We start from the raw sequence: 24,071 nt of genomic DNA on the forward strand, positions 1-24,071 counted from the left end.
CCAACTCTATACAAATCCATAGTGCTTTCACATGAATATGATACAGCCCCAAATAGGTAGAATGAGCTAAGTTCTGGTATTGATCCTCCTACACCAGGCCCCAAAATACCATTTATAGTGTTATAAGACCGCTTAAAATGCCAAAATCACTTAGAGGGGTTACGATAGCAGTGATTTTTTTAAACCCTTTTGTCTCCAATGCAAGGCATTAACACTTGGCCATCAATATACATGTACTCCACTATCCAATATTAGTAATGACTGATTATAGAGTGAGTCATAGGCCCCTGACTAACAAGATTCCTAATCGTGCAGTATTAAGACTATAACCATCTACAGACAGATGTGAAATGGAATAAGCTACTGCGCCCCCTTTAGATTACTTTTCCTCTATGTAACTGCTTCCAATTTATAATATTGCGGTCTGCTTGTGTTTATATGCTATATTCTGGATATCACATTTATCGTATGTTTACTATGGTTCAGCCAATTTAATAGCACTATTGTAGACCTTGATGTAGTATTGCAGTGATTTGCAACCTTTTTTTTGCCGTGGCACACTTTTTTACATTAAAAAAATCCTGTGGCACACCACCATCCCAAAATTTTACAAAATCACACATTGTAGCCTAATACAGAATATATATACAGTATATATATATATATATATATATATATATATATATATATATATATATACACACACTGTACTGTGCTTTCATGCCATGCCTCCTACAAACTATACATGACATATTGACATTCATTCACAAACACCCCCGCACTGATGTCAGTCTGCCGTGGCACACCTGAGGATCTCTCACGGCACACTAGTGTGCCACGGCACACTGGTTGAAAAACACTGTAGTATTGAATCCAGCTCCCAGTGATCTCTATTTAACCTCTGGTTAACAGCTTAAGTGTGGTTTATAAAGTTCCTAGTTTAACTTTATTCCAAAGCAATCTGCAAAATTCCCTTAGTCTACCCCTTCCTTACCAAGCCAGTTCTACAGAGTACCATACTTGTCACATATATATATTAGCCATTTGTACACTACAATAATATTTATTGCCTATAGGGCTCACTATATTCAGGGAGATTATCTATATTAGACCAAGATGTTAACTAAGTATGGGTTCTCAGTATGTGACGTAACCATAACCTAGGTTGTATGCTACTATTTAGGCTCCCTATTTGAGTACCAGACCCATACTAACTTTTAACACCGTGCTATTATGCTAGCATTTCTCTCACCACACTCCGATACCCATAGCTAGAATATCGTTAACTACAGTTAGTCCATTACTTGGGGCTCTACTCGGAACTATAGTATTTAAGACTACCCCACCCTTCATCCCAAATATAACACAAACCTATGCTCACCTGTTTGCACATGCTCTATATATGAAGTGTTCCTCTCAAACTAAATAATTATTACCATATTAGCAATAGTAGCCAATCTCAGCTATACTCAGGGTCGGCTCCAAAGTGGGGGCATTTGGGGGGCAATGCCCACCGAATTCGAATGCTTTGCCCCCTCAAAAAACGTAAAATGTTTTAAATTTTAATATTTATGTGTGAAATTAAAATTAATTGGGTGGCTGGAACCGCATGAGGGAAAATGTTGTAAATGCAATTTAACCCCTTAATGACCGGACCATTTTTCAATTTTCTTACCCTTAATGACAATGGCTATTTTTACATTTCTGCGGTGTTTGTGTTTAGCTGTAATTTTCCTCTTACTCGTTTACTGTACCCACACATATTATCTACCGTTTTTCTCGCCATTAAATGGACTTTCTAAAGATACCATTATTTTCATCATATCTTATAATTTCCTATAAAAAAAATATAAAATATGAGGAAAAAATTGAAAAAAACACACTTTTTCTAACTTTGACCCCCAAAATCTGTTACACATCTACAATCACCAAAAAACACCCATGCTAAATAGTTTCTAAATTTTGTCCTGAGTTTAGAAATACCCAATGTTTACATGTTCTTTACTTTTTTTGCAAGTTATAGGGCCATAAATACAAGTAGCACTTTGCTATTTCCAAACAACTTTTTTTCAAAATTAGCGCTAGTTACATTGGAACCCTGATATCTGTCAGGAATACCTGAATATCCCTTGACATGTATATATTTTTTTTAGAAGACAACCCAAAGTATTGATCTAGGCCCATTTTGGTATATTTCATGCCACCATTTCACCGCCAAATGTCATCAAATAAAAAAAAAGTTCACTTTTTCACAAATTTTGTCACAAACTTTAGGTTTCTCACAGAAATTATTTACAAACAGCTTGTTCAATTAAGGCACAAATGGTTGTAAATGCTTCTTTGGGATCCCCTTTGTTCAGAAATAGCAGACTTATATGGCTTTGGCATTGCTTTTTGGTAATTAGAAGGCCACTAAATGCTGCTGCGCACCACACGTAAATTATGCCCAGCAGTGAAGGGGTTAATTAGGTAGGTTGTAGGGAGCTTGCAGGGTTAATTTTAGCTTTAGGGTAGAGATCAGCCTCCCACCTGACACATCCCACCCCCTGATCCCTCCCAAACAGTTCTCTTCCCTCCCCCACCCCACAATTGTCCCCGCCATCTTAAGTACTGGCAGAAAGTCTGCCAGTACTAAATAAAAGGAGTTTTTCTTTTTTTTAATAAAAAAAATTAAAATGTTTTAGCTGTGATGGACCCCTGCCTTAGCCCCAACCTCCATGATCCCCCCCCCCCAGCTCTCTAACCCTCTCCCCTACCTAATTGCCGCCATCTTGGGTACTGGCAGCTGTCTGCCAGTACCCAATTTGCCCCCAAAACAAGTGTTTTTTTTGCAATTTTTTTGCCATTTTTAATGTTTTCTGTAGTGTAGCAGCCCCCCACAATACCCCAACCCCCTCCCCCTCCCAGATCCTTATATATTTATTTATTTTTCATTCATTTTTGTCCCCCCTTCCTTTCTCATTGGTGTCAGTGGCCATGTAATCGGGCGCGCACGCGCGCCCCCACGCACGCGCACGCGCGCCCCCGCACGCTCCCGGCACCCGGCGTGCACATAGCACTTACAGGAACCGGATGCCGGGTAGCGATGGGCCGCCCACCCGCCTCCCTGATGTGCTCCCACCCACCAACGAACCGGCACCATCGCTACCGGTGCAGAGAGGGCCACAGAGTGGCTCTCTCTGCATCGGAGTCTTCTGAAAAGGTATTGCAGGATGCCTCCATATGGAGGCATCACTGCAATACCCTGAGAGCTGCTGGAAGCGATTGCGATAGCTTCCAGCACTCTCTTAGACAACTGACGTACCAGGTACGTCTATTGTCATTAACTGTTAGTTAATGCATGACGTACCTGGTACGTCAGTTGTCATTAAGGGGTTAAAGGGACTGTAAACCTTAACCATCGAATGACATTAAAGGGACACTAAACCCAAACATTTTCTTTCGTGATTCAGACAGAGCATGCAATTTTAAGCAACTTTCTAATTTACTCCTATTATCAAATTTTCTTCATTCTCTTGGTATCTTTATTTGAAATGCAAGAATGTAAGTTTAGATGCCGGCCCATTTTTGATGAATAACCTGGGTTATTCTTGCTGATTTGTGGATAAATTCACCCACCAATAAAAAAGTGCTGTCCAGAGTCTGAACCAAAAAAAAGCTTAGATGCCTTCTTTTTCAAATAAAGATAGCAAGTGAATGAAGAAAAATTGATAATAGGAGTAAATTAGAAAGTTGCTTAAAATTATATGCTCTATCTGAATCATGAAAGATAAAATTTGGGTTCAGTGTCCCTTTAATCATGTTAGTGATTATATGTTAAATATTTTTAAGTCATTTTACAGAGTATAAGCACTACGGAAGCGAGTTATAATCATTTATATAAAGTACCTTATTTGTCAATGCACTATCTGCCCATGCAGCCAGAGATATTTTTTTTAATTGACAGTGCTGCAGGGCCGTTACGTCAAGCCTTACATTCCTCACGCCCCTTTTCTGACACAGAGCGCGCATTTACACTTAATTTGCGCATGCGCACTGCCACCACTGAGCTTCACAATATAAGCAGTGGATCGCGATGCTAACCGCATTGCGATGTACTGCTTATATGCTAAGTAATCATAAACGATCGATAATAAAAACATAATTTATGCTTACCTGATAAATTCCTTTCTTCTGTAGTGTGATCAGTCCACGGGTCATCATTACTTCTGGGATATTACTCCTCCCCAACAGGAAGTGCAAGAGGATTCACCCAGCAGAGCTGCATATAGCTCCTCCCCTCTACGTCACTCCCAGTCATTCGACCAAGGACCAACGAGAAAGGAAAAGCCAAGGGTGAAGTGGTGACTGGAGTATAAATTAAAAAATATTTACCTGCCTTAAAAACAGGGCGGGCCGTGGACTGATCACACTACAGAAGAAAGGAATTTATCAGGTAAGCATAAATTATGTTTTCTTCTGTTAAGTGTGATCAGTCCACGGGTCATCATTACTTCTGGGATACCAATACCAAAGCAAAAGTACACGGATGACGGGAGGGATAGGCAGGCTCTTTATACAGAAGGAACCACTGCCTGAAGAACCTTTCTCCCAAAAATAGCCTCCGATGAAGCAAAAGTGTCAAATTTGTAAAATTTGGAAAAAGTATGAAGCGAAGACCAAGTTGCAGCCTTGCAAATCTGTTCAACAGAGGCCTCATTCTTGAAGGCCCAAGTGGAAGCCACAGCTCTAGTAGAATGAGCTGTAATTCTTTCAGGAGGCTGCTGTCCAGCAGTCTCATAAGCTAAACGAATTATGCTACGAAGCCAAAAAGAAAGAGAGGTAGCGGAAGCTTTTTGACCTCTCCTCTGCCCAGAGTAAATGACAAACAGAGAAGACGTTTGTCGAAATTCCTTAGTTGCCTGTAAGTAAAATTTTAGAGCACGGACTACATCCAGGTTGTGCAGTAGACGTTCCTTCTTTGAAGAAGGATTTGGGCATAAAGAAGGAACAACAATCTCTTGATTGATATTCCTGTTAGTAACTACCTTAGGTAAGAACCCAGGTTTAGTACGCAGGACTACCTTATCCGAATGAAAAATCAAATAAGGAGAATCACAATGTAAGGCTGATAATTCAGAGACTCTTCGAGCCGAGGAAATAGCCATTAAAAATAGAACTTTCCAAGATAACAACTTTATATCAATGGAATGAAGGGGTTCAAACGGAACACCCTGTAAAACATTAAGAACAAGGTTTAAACTCCATGGTGGAGCAACAGTTTTAAACACAGGCTTAATCCTGGCCAAAGCCTGACAAAAAGCCTGGACGTCAGGAACTTCTGACAGACGTTTGTGTAACAGAATGGACAGAGCTGAGATCTGTCCCTTTAAAGAACTAGCAGATAAACCCTTTTCTAAACCTTCTTGTAGAAAAGACAATATCCTAGGAATCCTAACCTTACTCCAAGAGTAACCTTTGGATTCACACCAATATAGGTATTTACGCCATATCTTATGGTAAATCTTTCTGGTAACAGGTTTCCTAGCCTGTATTAAGGTATCAATAACTGACTCAGAAAACCCACGTCTTGATAAAATCAAGCGTTCAATTTCCAAGCAGTCAGCTTCAGAGAAGTTAGATTTTGATGTTTGAAGGGACCCTGTATCAGAAGGTCCTGTTTCAGAGGTAGAGACCAAGGTGGACAGGATGACATGTCCACCAGGTCTGCATACCAAGTCCTGCGTGGCCACGCAGGTGCTATTAGAATCACTGATGCTCTCTCTTGTTTGATTCTGGCAATCAATCGAGGAAGCAACGGGAAGGGTGGAAACACGTAAGCCATCCTGAAGTCCCAAGGTGCTGTCAGAGCATCTATCAGGACTGCTCCTGGATCCCTGGATCTGGACCCGTAACGAGGAAGCTTGGCGTTCTGTCGAGACGCCATGAGATCTATCTCTGGTTTGCCCCAACGTCGAAGTATTTGGGCAAAGACCTCCGGATGAAGTTCCCACTCCCCCGGATGAAAAGTCTGACGACTTAAGAAATCCGCCTCCCAGTTCTCCACTCCCGGGATGTGGATTGCTGACAGGTGGCAAGAGTGAGACTCTGCCCAGCGAATTATCTTTGATACTTCCATCATAGCTAGGGAGCTTCTTGTCCCTCCCTGATGGTTGATGTAAGCTACAGTCGTGATGTTGTCCGACTGAAACCTGATGAACCCCCGAGTTGTCAACTGGGGCCAAGCCAGGAGGGCATTGAGAACTGCTCTCAATTCCAGAATGTTTATTGGCAGGAGACTCTCCTCCTGACTCCATTGTCCCTGAGCCTTCAGAGAATTCCAGACGGCACCCCAACCTAGAAGGCTGGCGTCTGTTGTTACAATTGTCCAGTCTGGTCTGCTGAATGGCATCCCCCTGGACAGATGTGGCCGAGAAAGCCACCATAGAAGAGAATTTCTGGTCTCTTGATCCAGATTCAGAGAAGGGGATAAGTCTGAGTAATCCCCATTCCACTGACTTAGCATGCACAGTTGCAGTGGTCTGAGGTGTAAGCGTGCAAAGGGTACTATGTCCATTGCCGCTACCATTAAGCCGATTACCTCCATGCATTGAGCCACTGACGGGTGTTGAATGGAATGAAGGGTGCGGCAAGCACTTTGAAGTCTTGTTAGCCTGTCCTCTGTCAGGTAAATCTTCATTTCTACAGAATCTATAAGAGTCCCCAGGAAGGGAACTCTTGTGAGTGGAACGAGTGAACTTTTCTTTTCGTTCACCTTCCATCCATGTGACCTTAGAAATGCCAGCACTAACTCTGTATGAGACTTGGCAGTTTGAAAGCTTGAAGCTTGTATCAGAATGTCGTCTAGGTATGGAGCTACCGAGATTCCCCGCGGTCTTAGTACCGCCAGAAGAGCACCCAGAACCTTTGTGAAGATTCTTGGAGCTGTAGCCAATCCGAATGGAAGAGCCACAAACTGGTAATGCCTGTCTAGGAAGGCAAACCTTAGGTACCGATAATGATCTTTGTGAATCGGTATGTGAAGGTAAGCATCTTTTAAATCTACAGTGGTCATGTACTGACCTTCTTGGATCATAGGTAAAAATGTCCGAATAGTCTCCATCTTGAACGATGGAACTCTTAGGAATTTGTTTAGGATCTTTAAGTCCAGGATTGGTCTGAAAGTTCCCTCTTTTTTGGGAACCACAAACAGATTTGAGTAAAACCCCTGTCCCTGTTCCGATCGTGGAACTGGATGGATTACTCCCATTAACAAGAGCTCTTGTACGCAGCGTAGAAACGCCTCTTTCTTTGTCTGGATTGTTGACAATCTTGACAGATGAAATCTCTCTCTTGGAGGAGAGTATTTGAAGTCCAGAAGGTATCCCTGAGATATTATCTCTAGCGCCCAGGGATCCTGAACATCTCTTGCCCAAGCCTGGGCGAAGAGAGAAAGTCTGCCCCCCACTAGATCCGATCCCGGATCGGGGGCCCTCACTTCATGCTGTTTTAGGGGCAGCAGCAGGTTTCCTAGTCTGCTTGCCCTTGTTCCAGGACTGGTTAGGTTTCCAGCCTTGTCTGTAGCGAGCAACAGCTCCTTCCTGTTTTGGTGCAGAGGAAGTTGATGCTGCTCCTGCTTTGAAATTACGAAAGGAACGAAAATTAGACTGTCTAGTCTTGGCTTTGGCTTTGTCCTGAGGCAGGGCATGGCCTTTACCTCCTGTAATGTCAGCGATAATCTCTTTCAACCCGGGCCCGAATAAGGTCTGCCCTTTGAAAGGTATATTAAGCAATTTAGACTTAGAAGTAACATCAGCTGACCAGGATTTTAGCCACAGCGCCCTGCGTGCCTGAATGGCGAATCCTGAATTCTTCGCCGTAAGTTTAGTAAGATGTACTACGGCCTCCGAAATGAATGAATTAGCTAGTTTAAGGACTCTAAGCCTGTCCGTAATGTCGTCCAGAGTAGCTGAACCAATGTTCTCTTCCAGAGACTCAATCCAGAATGCCGCTGCAGCCGTGATCGGCGCAATGCATGCAAGGGGTTGCAATATAAAACCTTGTTGAACAAACATTTTCTTAAGGTAACCCTCTAACTTTTTATCCATTGGATCTGAAAAAGCACAGCTATCCTCCACCGGGATAGTGGTACGCTTAGCTAAGGTAGAAACTGCTCCCTCCACCTTAGGGACCGTTTGCCATAAGTCCCTTGTGGTGGCGTCTATTGGAAACATTTTTCTAAATATCGGAGGGGGTGAGAACGGCACACCGGGTCTATCCCACTCCTTAGTAACAATTTCAGTAAGTCTCTTAGGTATAGGAAAAACCTCAGTACTCGTCGGTACCGCAAAATATTTATCCAACCTACACATTTTCTCTGGTATTGCAACTGTGTTACAATCATTCAGAGCCGCTAACACCTCCCCTAGTAATACACGGAGGTTTTCCAGTTTAAATTTAAAATTTGAAATATCTGAATCCAGTCTGTTTGGATCAGAACCGTCACCCACAGAATGAAGTTCTCCGTCCTCATGTTCTGCCACCTGTGACGCAGTGTCTGACATGGCCCTAATATTATCAGCGCACTCTGTTCTCACCCCAGAGTGATCACGCTTACCTCTTAGTTCTGGTAATTTAGCCAAAACCTCAGTCATAACAGTAGCCATATCCTGTAATGTGATTTGTAATGGCCGCCCAGATGTACTCGGCGCTACAATATCACGCACCTCCCTCTGAGCGGGAGATGTAGGTACTGACACGTGAGGCGAGTTAGTCGGCATAACTCTCCCCTCGTTGTTTGGTGAAATTTGTTCAATTTGTACAGATTGATTTTTATTTAAAGTAGCATCAATACAGTTAGTACATAAATTTCTATTGGGCTCCACTTTGGCATTGCAACAAATGACACAGGTCTCATCCTCTGAATCAGACATGTTTAACACACTAGCAAATAAACTTGCAACTTGGAAATACAATTCAATTAGAATAATATTAAAACGTACTGTGCCTTTAAGAAGCACAGAAGATCTATGACAGTTGAAAATTAATAAATTGAAACAGTTATAGCCTCAATCCTTGTAAACAACACAACTTTAGCAAAGGTTTAATCCCATTAGCAAAGATAACAAATTCTGAAAGCAGGAAACAAATTACAGAATAAACGTTTTTTATCTCAGTCAAACTATAATTCTCACAGCTCTGCTGAGAGAAATTACCTCCCTCAAAATAAGTTTTGAAGACCCCTGAGCTCTGTAGAGATGAACCGGATCATGCAGGGAATACAATGAGTTGCTGACTGAAATATTTGATGCATAGTAAAAGCGCCAAAAAACGGCCCCTCCCCCTCACACACAGCAGTGAGGGAGAACAGAAACTGTCAAAAAACAGATTAAGCAACTGCCAAGTGGAAAAATAGTGCCCAAACATTTATTCACTCAGTACCTCAGCAAATGAAAACGATTTTACATTCCAGCAAAAACGTTAAACATAATCTCTAGTTATTAAACAGCTTTATGTATTTCTTACAGTGTAATTCTAGTGAAGTACCATTCCCCAGAATACTGAAGTGTAAAGTATACATACATGACATTATATCGGTATGGCAGGATTTTCTCATCAATTCCATTGTCAGAAAATAAAAACTGCTACATACCTCTATGCAGATTCATCTGCCCGCTGTCCCCTGATCTGAAGTTTACCTCTCCTCAGATGGCCGAGAAACAGCAATATGATCTTAACTACTCCGGCTAAAATCATAACAAAAACTCTGGTAGATTCTTCTTCAAACTCTGCCAGAGAGATAATAACACACTCCGGTGCTATTTTAAAATAACAAACTTTTGATTGAAGATATAAAACTAAGTATAATCACCATAGTCCTCTCACACATCCTATCTAGTCGTTGGGTGCAAGAGAATGACTGGGAGTGACGTAGAGGGGAGGAGCTATATGCAGCTCTGCTGGGTGAATCCTCTTGCACTTCCTGTTGGGGAGGAGTAATATCCCAGAAGTAATGATGACCCGTGGACTGATCACACTTAACAGAAGAAATTGCCCCCTTTAGACCATAACGAGCAAATATAAATAATATAAAGAACATGTACTATAGAAAAAAGGGGTTAATAATATTTTAAATATTGCTTAAACTAAGTATAATAGACTTAATATTAAAAATAATGCCACTTTTACTAAATACTTTTTGAGTTGCTCGTTTGTCTATAGGAGTGACTCACTGCTCATTCAGACACACAGAATCTCTATGTACGACAAAGCATTGAGATTCTGTGTATAAGGCTGAAGACTGAGTTTAATACGCATGCGCAAGTGGATAGGGAACGCGCGCTGTCAAACTTTGAGAATACAGACGTTCACTCAGCTGTTGGCTGCAGGGGCAATGACGGTAAGTATTGTAAAAAAGTTTTTAATTCGTAGGCGGACAGAAGATGCATTTTTGGGTAAGTATAATATATCATTTTTAAACGCTTCCACTGCGCTTTTGCTCTGCATGGTAGGACTGCAAATTATAACAAAATATATATCTTAAGTTTAATGTTAAAAAAGTTCAAGGTTTACAGTCCCTTTAATGCGGCTGCCTGTAGTACTAGTGCGCACAGCGATAATCTAATGATGACAATTTAGCTATCTGGGCGTGGGGCTTTCTGTGCACAGATAGGCTGAGTGCAAGCAAGTGGCTCTTGCGCTTAGCCTATCTGTGCACAATGTGTGAAGACAATCTAAGCGGGATATTGGGAGGTGGATCAGGATGTGGCGCCCGAGAAACTCTAAGTGAACATAAGTCACGTAAGTTAAGGCCATCCTGCCACCTAGACCACCGGTACTCAAGTTAAAAGGTAGGAGGCAAAGCCTGGCAAACTACGGAGACCCAAAGCACTCTGACCAACTGTTAAATGTAATTGTGTCATGAGGGTCGTTGCCTTTCCCCATTTGCTTGGCTTGTGGCCGGGACTATTAGGATCTCTAGTATATGCAGACAGAGACAGGTTAATACACGCATCTAATGCAAATTGCATTATATGCGTATACTGACCTGTCTGTCTGCTGCTGCATATACTACTTCTACTAGAGATCCAATAGTCCCGGCCACAAGCATATGGGGAAAGACAATGACACTCATGACGTTATGAAATTTATCTATACTTTTTACACCGCAACTACACATCAGTCAATTATGGATCACTTAGATATCTGGAGAGCAGATTAACCCCCTACCTCCTGATAATATCCTCCTTTCAACTCTACACACTATATATGTAGGTCTGCTCTTATTTTGACTCTCATACATGCGTGCCCCGTCGTGAAAAAAAAAATGCCCCCCCATTTCATTCTTTCTGGAGCCGACCCTGGCTATACTACACATCTCTGAGCAGACACATTGAGTTCAGCAACCATCGGCTCAGCGTTCACAGATTGCTGTTAACTTGCATTGAATAAACAATTTTGGGCACTAATCTGTGCATGTTTGTACCTGACAAGCAAGATGGTGCTCCCTGTTCCTATAGAGGTCCCGGCTATTTCTGATGACTGTTAATCACGTCAAATAAAAATTATACTGCACAACTCATCAGCATTAATTAAAGTGACATTAAACCTCTCAGTACAACTACAATAGGATGGTTATTACTCACCATGATATTGTTTTTCCTCCTCTGCCTGAAGCTGTCTTCAAAGTCATTCTCTTATTTTACCCATTACAAGTATCAGTTAGTGAAGCTCTGCCTCTTCTCACTGGGTGCCGCCATCTTGTAGCTTATATTTGTTATGTAACTTTTAACGATGTAAAATTTATGCTCTCTATTATTTGATCTAAACTGAAGTGAAAAGCAGATCTGTGAAAGTGCCCTGCTTCTGTCACATGATGCAGCAATATATAAGCTACAAGATGGCGGCACCCAGTATAAAATGCAGAACTTTACCAACTGGCTTCTGTAATGAGATAAAGTGCACTGCTTCTGTCACGTGATGCAGCTATACATGAGCTACAAGATGGCGGCGCCCAGTATAAAATGCAGAACTTTACCAACTGGCTTCTGTAATGAGATAAAGTGCACTGCTTCTGTCACGTGATGCAGCAATACATGAGCTACAAGATGGCGGCGCCCAGTATAAAATGCAGAACTTTACCAACTGGCTTCTGTAATGAGATAAAGTGCACTGTTCCTGTCACATGATGCAGCAATATATGAGCTACAAGATGGTGGCGCCCAGTTTAAAATGCAGAACTTTACCAACTGGCTTCTGTAATGAGATAAAGTGCACTGTTCCTGTCACATGCTGCAGCAATACAGGAGCTACAAGATGGTGGTGCCCAGTATAAAATGCACAGCTTTACCAACTGACTTCTGTAATGAGATAAAGTGCACTTTTCCTGTCACATGATGCACCAATACGTGAGCTACAAGATGGTGGCGCCCAGTTTAAAATGCAGAACTTTACCAACTGGCTTCTGTAATGAGATAAAGTGCACTGTTCCTGTCACATGATGCAGCAATATATGAGCTACAAGCTGGCGGTGCCCAGTATAAAATGCAGAACTTTACCAACTGACTTCTGTAATGAGATAAAGTGCACTGTTCCTGTCACATGCTGCAGCAATTCAGGAGCTACAAGATGGTGGTGCCCAGTATAAAATGCAGAACTTTACCAACTGACTTCTGTAATGAGATAAAGTGCACTGTTCCTGTCACATGATGCAGCAATACGTGAGCTACAAGATTGTGGCGCCCAGTTTAAAATGCAGAACTTTACCAACTGGCTTCTGTAATGAGATAAAGTGCACTGTTCCTGTCACATGATGCAGCAATACGTGAGCTACAAGATGGCGGTGCCCAGTATAAAATGCAGAGCTTTACCAACTGGCTTCTGTAATGAGATAAAGTGCACTGCCCCTGTCACATGATGCAGCAATATATGAGCTACAAGCTGGCGGTGCCCAGTATAAAATGCAGAACTTTACCAACTGGCTTCTGTAATGAGATAAAGTGCACTGTTCCTGTCACATGCTGCAGCAATACAGGAGCTACAAGATGGTGGTGCCCAGTATAAAATGCAGAACTTTACCAACTGGCTTCTGTAATGAGATAAAGTGCACTGTTCCTGTCACATGATGCAGCAATACGTGAGCTACAAGATGGCGGTGCCCAGTATAAAATGCAGAACTTTACCAACTGGCTTCTGTAAGGAGATAAAGTGCACTGTTCCTGTCACATGATGCAGCAATATATAAGCTACAAGATGGCGGTGCCCAGTATAAAATGCAGAACTTTACCAACTGGCTTCTGTAAGGAGATAAAGTGCACTGTTCCTGTCACATGATGCAGCAATATATAAGCTACAAGATGGCGGCGCCCAGTATAAAATGCAGAACTTTACCAACTGGCTACTGTAATGAGATAAAATAAGAGAACAGCTTTATAGAGGAGGGAAAACACTAGTATGGTGAGTAGTAACCTGCTACTGTAGTTGTACCCAGCAGTTTGTCTCTTTAAATGTGAAGAGAGAGTGAAGACTGTCAGGATAGCAGAGAATTCTGAACCAGCCGAATCAGTTGTATTTTTTTTGTGTTGAGATTCCGTTTTTGGTGGTCGACGGCCGTTATCGATTGTTAATGGTGCAGAGTGAAAATCACAGGAGCTCAGCTGTGTTTGACTTGTAATCGTATTGATATAAAAAAATAATCATCCGATATTGAACAAGAATTTTGAAAACTCCGTAGTTAGCAAAGTATACGGTCATTGTGTTACTATGAACAGCATTGTGTAGCAGTTATCTGCTGAAGCCAGTTAGGGACATATATGTAGCATGGTTAGCCGTGATAAGTCAGCCGGGTGCATTTCAAGTTCTGAGAATTAAAAAAAATCCACAAATTTTCAGAGCTGAATTACATGAAAAGAAAGCACAATATATAATGAAAATATATTGCAAAGTTGTTGTTTTTCTTCATATAATTTACACATTGTATATTATAATAGGGCTTTAACTGAGAGACTGAAAGGACAGAGACGGCATTACTTTCACATCTAGGAGAACAGGAAGTTAATAAATGTGATGCGCAGATCACAAAGACTGTATGTAATGAAGTAATTTGTAGCCAGTGATACACAGATCAGCAAACTTCAGTAAACACCTCTCATGTTATTTTTATTTTAACAGCCTTTTAAACCATAAACCATTTATAAACATAAAGTATATACTCAGAATCCTCAATGAAGCCATCAATAGACCATGATATAAAGTTTATACGGTATATTATAAGGGGGTACTGGGAACATATTCCTCTCCTGCATACCCCCTCCACTAATTGCCTTTAACCCTTTGAGTGCTAAGCACTTTCACACCTTTTTTACTTTTTTATTTTATTTCTTTCAGATCCCCAAGACTTACACCGTTGGAAAGGTTAGGCGATTACCTTTCCAACGGTGGGTCTTGGGGGTCTGTAGCTGCTTAGATACCTGAGATACAGGCTTCTAAGCAGCATGCCCCCTGCTCCTATATTTAACATTGTTAATGTTAAATAAAGTTGCGCGGTGACGTCATCACGTTTATTGCGCGTGACGTCACCAGGCAAAACGGAAGCCCCGGCGATGCCTTTCATTATGCAGCACCGATCGCCGGGGTTGGAGCGGGTGGGAGCCCCCAGATCTCCCTCAGGTTGGGAGAGTGCTAGTGACGGCTCTGAGCCGTCATTAGCACCAGAGTGGGAAACTCTGTGACGGCTCATTAGCACTCAAGGGGTTAAAGGGACATGATTCAGATAGAGCATGCAATTTTAAACAACTTTCTAATTTACTTCTATTATCTAATTTGCTTAATTCTCTGGATATTCTTTGATGAAAAGCATATCTGAATAGGCTCAGTAGCTGCTGATTGGTGGCTGCACATAGATGCCTTGTGTGATTGACTCACTCATATGCATTGCTATTTCTCTAACAAAGGATATCTAAAGAATGAAGCAAATTAAATAGAAGTAAATTGGAATGTTGTTTATAATTGTGTTCTCTACCTGAAACATGAAATAAATAAATTGGGTTTAGTGCCCCTTTAAGAGCCACTGCTGTTGGGTTCATGGTCAATGTTCCATTTTTTAGAATACGCTTGTGCGCCAGTTAAAGGATTAAAGTCAAAATAGGGTGGTACCAATCAAGTAATCATATTTTCTCTAGCTTCATATTGAATTGAAAAAGTTTAACAATTCAAAATGCCCCGTCCACCAAAAGTGCCTAATCTGTGTAAGACGGTGAGAGCAATATGAGCACATTTTACACATTTGTTCACACAGTCTTTCTTTCTGTCCCGTTTAACTAGGGCCACACATGCTAAGTATAGAGACAGGAGTCATTTAGTTTAATCCTGAGTAATATGTAAAAGCTGATTTATTTATTTTTTAACTGAAAACTATTGCAGGTACAACATAGCTATATTTTCAGTCAAGATTAAAGGGACATTGTACATTAGATTTTTCTTTGCATAAATGTTTTGTAGATGATTCATTTATATAGCCCATCTGGGAGTGTTTTTATAAAAATGTATAGTATTAAATAACATTGTGCTGATTTTCAGACTCCTAGCCAAGCCCCAGTGTTTTATATATGTATACTGATGTATCCAGACTTCAGATTTCTTCTCTTTGTATAATGGGTCCTTTCATATGCAGGGGGAGGGGTGTTGGTTCTGCTTTCAGCCCCTGTCAGTGGGGGTCCCAGACTAATCTCAACAGTGTTAAACTGGGAGCTTCTAAGTAAGTTTTTAAAAGGTTTTAGTCTGGATTTTTATATCAGTATCTGTGCATATTATTCTTTATAGTAGTGTCTATTACATGCAGCTAAATGAAAATTGGTGTATACTGTCCCTTTAAATGATAATTTTATTAACCTCGTCACAGTTTGAGACATCCCTGATATGGGGATATAATACAGACATCACCCTATTTCCAGGGAACTGGAAGAAAGAGGCATTGTCTGTGCACAATTTTGTGTCACAGATATTTTGAGTTGCATTAATGTTCTAAAATATCCGATGCCAGAAATTGAAGCAATTTTTTTCACCTATTTTGCAAAGCGAAATATGAAATTTTGGACATGTGTATTAACCACTAGTCGTATGTTATATAGCAAAAGACTGTGATTTTATAATACCTCCATTCTTTAGACTAGTTTATTTGGTCTGCACACCCATCAGCCTATAATCCTATTTATTTATGTCTCCTGGATATTCGTTGTATAATCATTTCACATTCCTCTCTAATGATTTCCGTCCAGGAGTTCCTGCCAAGAATGTTCACCTGAGTGGGCTGATGAAGCTGATGCAGGAGATCCCAGTGACGGAGTCCAGCAGCTCCTCCAGGGCGATGTTCAGTATTGCGGTGGGACACTCAGAGACCAGGAGACTAGAGGGAAGATTAGACAGAGCCAACCCCTTAGCGCATTGCAGTGGTAAGTGATAGTAAGGTAAAGAGAAAAAGATTATTTCTTTCATCAGAGGGTGGGCGTCTGCAAATCATTACATGTGGGAATTCCCCCCCTGACCACTAGCAGGAGGCAAGATATCTGAACTCATCAGAGCTTTAAATCCCTCCCACCTCCCATTATTCCTCTGTCCTTTTTCTTTTGCCTCCATGGAGTGAGGTGAAAGTTGTAAGTGCAGATCTACTTGTCGAGAGGATCCTCTAACCCCTAGTTTCTCTAACTGTGGTACGTGTACCCCTGGGGGTAATTGGGACAATGGCAAGGGGTACTCTAAGGATTGGCCTTCCTTATTTTTGGCCCCTTGATGTAACTATTGTAAACATGACATATTGAGCACTCATGGCAGAGTGTGAGTATTGCCCTGTGTAGGTTTGATCACTGCTCAATCACGGATTCACCCCTAATTGGTAAAACCTTAGATTCTGGCTTGTTAGTGACACATAAGGGCTGCAGTTGAACTCTACTGATATGAACAGAGAAAGTGACTGTGACTTAGTGTCACAGAGACAAGTGGCTTCATACTGAAGTGTGCCGCAGAAAAAATGAGACGGATAAACTGTGTATGAAATGTTAATTAAAAATAGACAGATTCTAGCATAAATATTACTTTCCTTATCATGCAGGGAAGTTTATTTTCCTCTCTTTTTATGTAAGAAGCCACAAGGCAGAACATGCTGTGATCTGAGATGTCATCTTCAGAAAGAATAGAACACATGCAGGAACATTAGAAAGTTATCTTCAAACAGCGCTGTGCTCTGGCTGCACTGTGTAAGTTTTCCTCAATCCAGCGCAGCCAGAATGAAGCGCTGTTTGAAGAGAACAGTCAAATACGGAGCAGCGTTGCAAATCAGCAGCGCATTGATGATCTTTTTCAACCCTGCCCCCTAGCCTTTACCGGTGTTCTGTTACTCCTGAATGTAAGACTTCTAGTGAGCAATGCACCTAGTTTTTTTTGTTTTTTGCTTGATTTCAAAATTTCATTTCAAACTGACCTTCAGAAAAAAAATTACCAAAAAAACCTTACTGCAGAATGGAAAAAAGTTCTGCTTCTGGGGTAAGAAGCGCTTTAATTGTGTGTAATTATTTGTAATGGAATATATATTTATATATATATATATATATATATATATATATATATATATATATCAGTGTTTTATGTGATTTATTATTCTCTGTTGTCATATTGTCTAATACAACATAAAACAAATATCTGATTCCTATATATTCTTTAACATATCTGATATAAGCTTGTGATATCTAGTGATACACATGATTTCTATTTTTGCTCGTGTAAAAGATCAGTAATATTTGTACTACAGTTGGGTTACATAGAAAACAAGTGTATGCGTACAGGGTACTTGCTACAAAAAGGTTGAGAAACACCTAGTTTGCGAGTTTTGCGGTAACAGGGGTGCGGTGCTATTGAGCAGTTTATGCTCACCGCTCACTTGCAGACAACGCTGGTCTTACACTTATTAACCCCTAATCTGCCGCCCCCGACATTGCCAACACCTGCATTATATTAGTAACCCCTAATCTGCCGCTCCGGACACCGCCGCCACCTACATTATATGTATTAACCCCTAATCTGCTGCCCCCAACATCGCCGAACCCTACATTTTATTTATTAACCCCTACTCTGCCACCCCCAATGTCGCCGCCACCTACCTACACTTATTAACCCCAAATCTGCCGCCCCCCACTATATTAAAGTTCTTAACCCCTAAACCTAAGTCTAACCCTAACCCCCCCAAACTTGAATATAATTTAAATAAATCTAAATAAAATTACTACAATTAACTAAATTATTCCTATTTAGAACTAAATACTTACCTATAAAATAGTAAAAAGTAGATAGCTACAATATAACTAATAGTTACATTGTAACTAGCTTAGGATTTATTTTTATTTTACAGGCAACTTTGTATTTATTTTAACTAGGTAGAATAGTTATTAAATAGTTATTAACGATTTGATAGCTACCTAGTTAAAATAAAGACAAATTTACCTGTAAAATAAAACCTAACCTAAGTTACAATAACACCTAACACTACACTACAATTAAATTAATTCCCTAAATTAACTACAATTAAATACAATTATCTAAAGTACGGAAAAACCCCCCACTAAATTACAGAAAATAATAAAATAATTACAAGTTTTTTTTTTAAACTAATTACACCTAATCTAATCCCCCTAATAAAATAAAAAAAGCCCCCCAAAATAATAAAAAGCCCTACCCTATACTAAATTACAAATAGCCCTTAAAGGGACAGTTTACTCAAAAATGTTCTCCCCTTTAATTTGTTCCCAATGATCCACTTTACCTGCTGGAGTGTATTAAATTGTTTACAAGTAGATCCTTTACCCTTATATTGGCATTTTAAATAGTTGATTTAGCATGTGGTATCCCCACCTATTCTGAAAGTTTGTGGCCGCAGGTCCCAGCTATAGATAAGCTTTGTAAACACAGCCAGCAGAAGAAATTACACTCCCAGTAGGATATAGCAGCGATAAGGTAATAAAATGTTGATTTTCCATTGTTCTCTCCAAGTACTGGTGATTGTTTTATGGACAGATATAAGATTAAGAAACATGTATATGTACACAATGTGATACAGTAATGATATCTGATTATATCTACAAGCTCAACCTATTTTATTAGGTTGTGGCTTCAAAACACAAAATCAGAGCATTAATATTCACAAATAAACCTTAAAAAGCTAATTTTCATACATTTTTTACTCCGCAGTTGGTAAAAAAAGCAATTGTAAACACATTAAGGGAAAACTATTTTACAGTATACTGTCCCTTTAAAAGGGCCTTTTGCGGGGCATTGCCCCAAAGTAATCAGCTCTTTTACCTGTAAAAAAAAGTACAATAACCCCCCCCCCCCAACATTAAAACCCACCACCCACACACCCAACCCTACTCTAAAACCCACCCAATCCCCCCTTAATAAAACCTAACACTAACCCTTTGAACAAACAAACACTTTGAAAAGTGCCAAACACCTATAACCTTATAATACTGCTTGATAAACCAAATTTAAGTGATGTTTTAAAACATAAAAGATTGCATATAAATTCCAATGATATTAAAGCATTCAATACAAAGAATAAATAATAGAAAAAACTTCCTACTTTCTTGCAGGTAATGTCTCTTTAAATGCTTGTATGGAAATGTCCAAATGTAAAAACGATTCACTTTTTTCTTGTGCAGCTCCTTCTAAATCACTGGTGTGGTAGCGATGAGATACAAACTAAAAGGAAAAAAACATGGAGCGCAAGGAAGAAAACAGAGAACAAATCATTGTGCAGTATATCAGATTAAAAATGACAATTTATTAGTAGCAAAAAACAAACTCACAAACAAACCCTCAAACAATATGAGGTATGTAGCAGCGTCTTGTATAGATGTTGCTATACTCTTTCCCAATGTCCAATTTCACCTTGCTGGTTTATCTGGTTATTACCATCCAGTCTCGATGTTCCTTGTACAAAGTAGGGATATGTAGTCTTTATCGTAATCCTTTACAAACAAAGATTTCCCTCCTGCGGTGGTTCAATCTGTGTAGCCGGCAACAGATTCTCCTAACCTGGAGGGATTGTAACGTAACTCAGCGTGTGCGTGTGGGCGTGGCCTTACGCGTTTTGCGGGACTCCTCCCGCTGACGAAGCGGGAGGAGTCCCGCGAAACGCGTAACAGCCAATAGAATGCGAGCTCAATCCTATTGGCTGTTCTAATCAGCCAATAGGATTGAAGTTCAATCCTATTGGCTGATTGCATCAGCCAATAGGATTTTTCTACCTTAATTCCGATTGGCTGTTAGAATTCTATCAGCCAATCGGAATTGAAGGGACGCCATCTTGGATGACGTCACTTAAAGGAACCTTCATTCGTCGGGTAGTCGTCAGCCAGGAAGGATGCTCCGCGTCGGATGTCTTGAAGATGGACCCGCTCCGCGCCGGATGGATGAAGATAAAAGATGCCGTCTGGATGAAGACTTCTGCCCGTCTGGAGGACCTCTTCTTCCCGGCTTGGATGAAGACTTCTGCCCGTCTGGAGGACCACTTCGCCCGGCTTCGTTGAGGACTTCGGCCTGGTTGGGTGAAGACTTCTCAAGGTAGGGTGATCTTCAAGGGGTTAGTGTTAGGTTTTATTAAGGGGGGATTAGGTGGGTTTTAGACTAGAGTTGGCTGTGTGGGTGGTGGGTTTTAATGTTGGGGGGGTATTGTACTTTTTTTTACAGGTAAAAGAGCTGATTACTTTGGGGCAATGCCCTGCAAAAGGCCCTTTTAAGGGCTATTTGTAATTTTGTATAGGGTAGGGCTTTTTACTATTTTGGGGAGCTTTTTTATTTTATTAGGGGGATTAGATTAGGTGTAATTAGTTTAAAAAACTTGTCATTATTTTATTATTTTCTGTAATTTAGTGTTTGGTTTTTTTCGTACTTTAGATAATTGTATTTAATTGTAGTTAATTGTAGTTAATTTAGGGAATTAATTTAATTGTAGTGTAGTGTTAGGTGTTATTGTAACTTAGGTTAGGTTTTATTTTACAGGTAAATTTTGTCTTTATTTGAACTAGGTAGCTATTAAATCGCTAATAACTATTTAATAACTATTCTACCTAGTTAAAATAAATACAAAGTAGCCTGTAAAATAAAAATAAATCTTAAGCTAGCTACAATGTAACTATTAGTTATATTGTAGCTATCTTAGGGTTTATTTTATAGGTAAGTATTTAGTTTTAAATAGGAATAATTTGTTAATTGTAGTAATTTTATTTAGATTTATTTAAATTATATTTAAGTTAGGGGCGTTAGGGTTAGACTTAGGTTTAGGGGTTAAGAACTTTAATATAGTGGCGGCGACGTTGGTGGCGGCAGATTAGGGGTTAATAAATGTAGGTAGGTGGCGGCGATGTTAGGGACGGCAGATTAGGGGTTAATAAAATGTAACTAATGTTTGCGAGGCGGAAGTGTGGCGGTTTAGGGGTTAATATATTTATTATAGTGGTGGCGATGTCCGGTTCGGCAGATTAGGGGTTAAAATATTTATTATAGTGGTGGCGATGTGGGGGGGGGGGCTAGGTTTAGGGGTTAATAGGTAGTTTATGGGTGTTAGTGTACTTTTTAGCACTTTAGTTAAGAGTTTTATGCTACGACGTTAGACCATAAAACTCTTAACTACTGACTTGTAAATGCGGTACCAGGCTTGACAGGAGAGGGTCTACCGCTCACTTTTTGGAAGACTCGTAATACCGGCGCTATGCAAGTCCCATTGAAAAAATAGGATACGCAATTGACGTAAGTGGATTTGCGGTATTTTCGAGTCTGGCCAAAAAAGTGAGCAGTACTCCTGTATTTTCAAGACTCGTAATACCAGCGGGCGTTAAAAAGCAGCGTTGGGACCTCACAATACTGCTTTTTAAGGCTAACGCAAGACTCGTAATCTAGCCGACTGAGTCTAAACCGATCTGATGGCTTTTGAGCTACTTTAACAAAACCTTAAAGTGACAGTCAAGTCAAAATTCAACTTTCGTGATTCAGATAGGACATGTAATTTTAAAAACTTTCCAATTCACTTTTATCATCAAATTTGCTTTGTTCTCTTGGTATTCTTAGTTGAAAGCTAAACCTAGGTAGGCTCATATGCTAATTTCTAAGCCCTTGAAGGCCACCTCTTATTTCAATGCATTTGACAGTTTTTCACAGCTAGAGGGCGTTAGTTCACGTGTTTCATATAGATAACATTGTGCTCACGCATGTGGAGTTACCTAGGAGTCCTCACTGATTGGCTAAAATGCAAGTCTGTCAAAAGAATTGAAATAAGGGGACAGTCTGCAAAGGCTTAGATACAAGGTAATCACAGAGGTGTTATGTGTATTAATATAACCATGTTGGTTGTGCAAAACTGGGGAATGGGTAATAAAGGGATTATCTATATTTTCAAACAATAAATATTCTGTTGTAGACTGTCGCTTTAATACTGCTCATTAAACATATAATGATGGTGGTTACTTCTCTGTTTCATTCTACCATTTTTATTTTATTCTGGTTGTATTAACTAAGTTAGTTTTGCTCTTTCGTTTAAAGGGACATGGTACTGAAAGATTTTCTCTTTACCATCTAAAGTAAAATGTTTCAAAATTTATTACAGTGTTTTTATTTGGGGTTTTTTAAACCATGATCCTTTGCTTTTTGTGTGAGTTGTCCCCAGTCTAGTTTAGAGAGCAGAGAGAGGTGATAGCATAGAAACCTTCATGTATATTAAAGAGCTTAATAAAGCGGAGTCTGTGTTTTTCACAAAAAGGGCAACAGCAGAACAAGGGGGTCATGAGCTCAAGTTGAAGGGTGGGAGGTTCAGGAGTAATTTGCAGAAGCTTCTTCACAGAAATTCTGGTTATTCCGTGAATCAAACTTCCAGTAAAGGTTGTGTGATTGAAGACTATAAGGGAATACATGGAATGGGCATAAGTGTTAAAGGGACGGTCTACACTATAATTGTTATTGTTTAAAAATATAGATAACGCCTTTACTACCCATTCCCCAGGTTTGCACAACTAACATTGTTATATTAATATATTTTATTACATTTAAACCTCTACATATCTGCCTGTTTTTAAACACTGCAGACAGCCTCTTATCACATGCTTTTGTATTGGCTTTTCACAACAGGAGACTGCTAGTTCATGTGGGGCATATAGATAACATTGTGCTCACGCCCGAGGAGTTATTTAAGAGTTAGCACAACACAGCACTAAATGCAACTCAATAGATTTTAAATAGTCACAGTCATGTGATCAGGGGGCAGTCAGAAGATGCTTAGATACAAGGTAATCACAGAGGTAAAAAGTACATTAATATAACCCTGTTGGTTATGTAAAACTGGGGTTGTAGACCGTCCCTTTAACCTCTTAAGGACATATGACGGAATTTTTCCGTCATAAAACAATTGAGCAAACAGAAAGCTGTGTCCTTAAAGGGTTAATTAAAGGGACATGAAAGTAAATAATTAAACTTTCGCAGTTGAGATAGAACATACAATTTTAGGAGATTTTTCAATTTAATTCTGTTATCAAATTGACTTTGTTCTGTTGTTGTCCTTTGTTGAAAGCATACCTAGGTAGACTCAGGAGCAATACTGCACGACTGGGAGCTAGCTGCTGATTGGTGGCTGCACATATATGCCTCTTGTCTTTGGTTCAACAGTGTCTTCAGCTATTTCCCAGTAGTGCATTGCTGCTTTGAAGGAGAGTTTAAAGGGATACTGAACCCAAATTTTTTCTTTCATGATTCAGATAGAGCAGCAATTTTAAGCAACTTTCTAATTTACTCCTATGATCAATTTTTCTTCGTTCTCTTGCTATCTTTGTTTGAAAAAGAAGGCATCTAAGCTTTTTTATTAGTTCAGAACTCTGGACAGCACTTTTTTATTGGTGGATGAATTTATCCACCAATCAGCAAGAACAACTCAGGTTGTTCACCAACAATGGTCCGGCATCTAAACTTACATTCTTGCATTTCAAATAAAGATACCAAGAGAATAAAGAAAATATAATAGGAGTAAATTAGAAAGTTGCTTAAAATTGTATGCACTATCTGAA

General features: G+C 40.0%; 1 protein-coding gene across 1 annotated transcript in view; it reads left to right on the forward strand.

Annotated features, from left to right (window-relative positions):
• Positions 1 to 24,071, forward strand: part of LOC128660067 (uncharacterized) — a 279,471-nt gene that overhangs the window by 197,101 nt on the left and 58,299 nt on the right. Inside the window, exon 25 of the mRNA XM_053713672.1 lies at positions 16,254 to 16,427. Coding sequence (XP_053569647.1) covers positions 16,254 to 16,427 — 174 coding nt within the window. The remainder of the gene's footprint in view (positions 1 to 16,253; positions 16,428 to 24,071) is intronic.

Source organism: Bombina bombina, chromosome 5 (genome assembly GCF_027579735.1).
Source record: "Bombina bombina isolate aBomBom1 chromosome 5, aBomBom1.pri, whole genome shotgun sequence".
NCBI lineage: Eukaryota > Metazoa > Chordata > Amphibia > Anura > Bombinatoridae > Bombina > Bombina bombina.